The sequence below is a fragment of the Sarcophilus harrisii genome, chromosome 5 (assembly GCF_902635505.1).
Source record: "Sarcophilus harrisii chromosome 5, mSarHar1.11, whole genome shotgun sequence".
NCBI lineage: Eukaryota > Metazoa > Chordata > Mammalia > Dasyuromorphia > Dasyuridae > Sarcophilus > Sarcophilus harrisii.
The window spans coordinates 85,632,125-85,636,423 of record NC_045430.1 but is presented as its reverse complement, the minus strand read 5'-3'; the positions used below and the strand labels follow the sequence as shown (position 1 = coordinate 85,636,423).

The 4,299-nt window shown below is 35.5% G+C and overlaps 1 protein-coding gene across 1 annotated transcript; it reads right to left on the bottom strand.

Moving 5' to 3' along the window:
* Window positions 1-3,151: 3,151 nt before the first annotated feature.
* LOC100918920 (olfactory receptor 6C2-like) lies at window positions 3,152-4,096 on the bottom strand. The gene has a single exon (XM_003772398.2). The coding sequence runs from the start codon at window positions 4,088-4,090 to the stop codon at window positions 3,152-3,154; it is 939 nt and encodes a 312-aa protein (XP_003772446.1). The 5' UTR covers window positions 4,091-4,096.
* Window positions 4,097-4,299: the final 203 nt, after the last annotated feature.

Below are 4,299 nucleotides of genomic sequence, written 5' to 3'. Positions count from 1 at the left end.
TTTTCTCATTTTTCTTCTGCTTTTCATCTTTCCATTTTCATCCTTCAATCTCTTGGGATGGTTTTCCTTAGTTGGATATCTTATTAAGCTTGCTTTTAACTAGCTTTATCTTTAATTCTTTCTCTCCGTTTTATAAAATGATATTCTTAAAAATCATCTGTCGTCATTTGCAAGAATATACAAAGTTTTTTATAATATAATGTAGAGTTACTTTTGGAGCATCTCTGTGTTTGGCAAGCAATTAAGAAGTTGGTTATGGTGTTCTTTGGGTTGCTGTTATCTCCTTGCTGGCAAGTAATGAAAATTACTTAAATTTCCAGGTAAAATTATTTTTGTAAATGTCCTTTCAACCTGTTTGGACTACCCTTGTTGTCCATTTCCAATTTTAACTTTAATGGTATGTTTAAATAGTTGAGTTACTTCATTTGTACATATGTTTTTATATAAAGGATATAAAAATGAAAAACATATAGCTAATCCTTGCCCACCAGATGCTTTAGATCTAGTTGGATAGAAAAAATAGTATACAAATTATAATGTAAGATAGAGATTGATGGAAGGGGGAGAAGAATGGTGGGGAGGAAGCAGAGAATTGTTTCCAAAAATAGGAAATTATGTGGTGCAGAAGCAGGACCAGAATCAGTTATATACATGGTCTCATACCTCAATACAATTTATTATTTTCTTTCAACATGGGAAAGTCTGATATGCTAAAGTAAAAAAGCAGATCACAGCCCCTCTCTATGGCTCTCTTATGTAAGTCCCTAGAGGACACAGTGAACAGAGTTTCAACTTGGAAGCAGGAAGACCAGAGTTCAAATTTTAACTTGGACACATTACCTGTATAAACCTGGGAAACTAATTTAACTCCACTTTACCTCAGTTTCCTCATTTGTAGAGTGAAGATATTAATTGCATCTACTTTGTAGGATTGGTGTAAGAATGAAATGAAAGAATATTTTAACTACTTTGCAAATTTTAAAATTCTATATAAATGAAAGCCAAAATGGCTAGGGTAAGAATATAAATTGTCTTATCCTTCATAGTTAGCCCACTCATTTAACATAGGAGAAAGAGGTGTTCAGAATCCGTTTGAAATCTAAATTTGTTCTTTTATAGACTCAAAAAGTAGGACTTTATCTGAGCGAGGAAAGAGAATAGAAAAGTCAGAAGGTAGAAATGAAGATGAAGAACATTCCTGACATATCCTGGTCAAAAGTCTGAAGATGGGAGATTCCCTCTCTCAACCCAGCTGCTTGGTTGATTCTTTAGAAATAAATCAGATGATATTTTGTTCAACATTCTAAAGTTTTTTCTAGGGCAAGTTTTCCAGGTTCAGAAGACTTAGAAATGGCTTCCTGGAGCTAGTGAAACCTTTCCCAAGACTCAATGGAATCTCCTGAGCTTAGTCTCTGGGAGTTAGGATACTTGGCTGAATTAGATACACTGATTAACCAAAAAGCAATAATCTCTGGAATTCACGGTGAACAAAAGCCATGCTTGAGTTCAGAAAGGAGTTATATTCCTATAGCATGAGTAAAATAACAGAAAGAGATTTCTATGGCTCATACCAGAGCACAGGGAAAGCTCTGGGAGTTTCTAGGAACAACAATTCAATTGAATTTGTAATTCAATTGAACAGAATACTGTTTCCATGACTTTTGACTTATAGAGGATTTTGTTGATGGCATTTCAGGAGATCCAAATGTCAGTGATTCAGAAGTAGCAAACAACAGGTTTCTGGAGCTCAGGAAAATCATCAGAGAAAAATTCCTGGAGATACTAAAACTTCTGAAGAAAGTCATAAGACACAAAAAGATTAATCTAAAGTGTAAAGTGCTGTGGTTACCCTGAAATTTATAATCCAAGAATATAAAAATTAATCCAAAATGGATGCATTTCTAGATCTCAAATAGCAGAACTTATTATCAGATAAAGGAATCATCAGGAAGATATACTTTGGATATTTCCAGACAGTCAGAGCAGTCCTGTCACCCCATATAAGAATGGAGCAAATGTTAACTCAAGAGCTGAATATAGAAGCATCCCCCTGGCAGCCAGTGAAATCTAAATAAATGTCATGCCTCTGATCAGATTGTAAAAGGTCTAATCTGAGAAAGTCTAAGCTCAATATCTTTAATCCAAGTTGGAGATAAGCAGATCAGAACCCAGTAAAAGCACAATTTTAGCACAAAAACTGACTTCATGAATAATATGATCTAATCCCTATCCCTAAATCTAATGCATAATTTCACAGATGAGCAAAATAAGGCCTGGGAAGAATTAATAAATTTCCTAAGATCACATAGGTACTAAGGGGCCAAACAGGAATTTGAACTTAATTCTCTTACTTTAGATCCAATTTATTTCCATTGAATTACATGTTATTAAAAAGGAAGGTGGGATTTTCAAATCAGAGAATAATGAAAAATAATACTAAGAAACTGAGTGGAAAACTACCAACAAACATCATAAGAAGCTAGAGATCCAAATCCCAGAAAATAAATCTAGATGAATATTAGACAATCTATGGGATTCAAAGAACCATTGCTTCTTAGGGTAGATTTGGCTAACTTAACAAGAAGCACAGGTGAACATATCATCAACAACATCCCAGTTTCCTTCTTCTCAAGAACATCCTACTTTGAACATTAGCAAATGATTAGACTTTGGACATTAGCAAAGAATCTAGCATAACATTGAAATGGCAATAAGAGACCTTTGTCAGCATTAAGGCTGATGACTCTAGTCAAAATCTTTATATTTATGGTATTTTAACCAGTAATAAGAAGAATGCCTCAGATGTCTTACTATAGTATTAGTTTAGGGTAGTTAAAACTATACTAAGACTTTTGAGCTACCTTATATGTATTTTGTCAGAGACAGAAATTCATCTCAATATATGTTGGTTTGACCATATGGGCAAAGCCAAAAAATTAGACAGGTTGGAATGGTAATCCAAATGGTAGAAGAAAGGACAGATCCCAACAAATGATGGCTAAAAGAGAATAATCTTGATTCATGGGTGTTTCTGGATGAAAGTGTAAAGTTGATATGATTACATCAAAGTGCCCAGACAATAGGGAATTAGTTATTAACAAGGGAAAATAAAATGCAATGTACCCTTTGGTATCTCATAGTCAGGATTCCTCTATACTTTTGTGACAAGCATGAGCCTTTTGACAAAGTCTTTAAAAGCTTGTACAACTTGCTTGTTCCTCAGAGTGTAAATAAAAGGGTTCATCACAGGGGCAACTGAGGTCACAAGTACTGATACCGCCTTATTCAACTCAAGCTGTTTCTTCCCAGGAGGCTTGATATAGATAAATATGCAGGTACCATAAGTCATGGAGACAACAATCATGTGGGAGGAACAGGTGGAAAAGGCCTTTTTCTTTTGTTGGGCAGAGGGGAATCTCAGAATAGTCCTGATAATGTAGGCGTAGGATAGAATCACTAAGATTAAGGTGATGATGAGTGTCAAACCAGCACAGATTATAACTATTTTTTCTATAAACTGTGTATCAGAACACGAGATCTTCAGAATTGGTGATGCATCACAGCCAAAATGATCAATGACATTGGAGTCACAGAATTCCAAACTGAGGCCCATGCATAATGGTGGAAGGATGATCAACAATCCAGCTACCCAAGAGCTCAGGATGAGCTGGTAACAGACTTTACTATTCATAATGGTTGTATAATGCAGGGGTTTGCAGATGGCCACATAGCGATCATAAGACATGGCAGACAAAAGGAAAAGTTCTGTTGATCCAAAGAGTATGCCAAAAAATAGTTGAGTAGCACAGGCATTATAAGACACAGTATTATCTCCAGTTGACATGCTGTATAGATATCTGGGAATACAGACAGTTGTAAATGAGAGTTCTAATAAAGAAAAATTTCGAAGTAAAAAATACATGGGTGTTTTCAGGTGAGGATCCATCAAGGTGAGGGTGATGATGATCAAGTTTCCAATAATACTCAACAAATAGGTGAAAAACAGAAAGATAAAAAGTAGAACCTGCAGTTGAGGGTCATCTGTCAGTCCCCGTAGGATGAATAATGTTATCCCTGAATGGTTTCGCATCCCCAACTTCTGACTTTGAATGAACCTTTATGTAAAAGAAAGATTGGATCTGAGATGGAGAGTAGCAAAATGAGTCCAAAATGGCACGCAGGGGTTCTCAAACTTTTTAAATAGGGGGCCAGTTCACTGTCCCTTAGACTGTTGGAGGGCCGGACTATAGTAAAAACAAAAACTTTGCTTTGTGGGCCTTTAAATAAAGAGACTTTATA

What these genes read in the sequence shown, in the direction of transcription:
- LOC100918920 (XM_003772398.2), bottom strand. Translation starts at nt 4,090, where the DNA reads ATGCGAAACCATTCAGGGATAACATTATTCATCCTACGGGGACTGACA.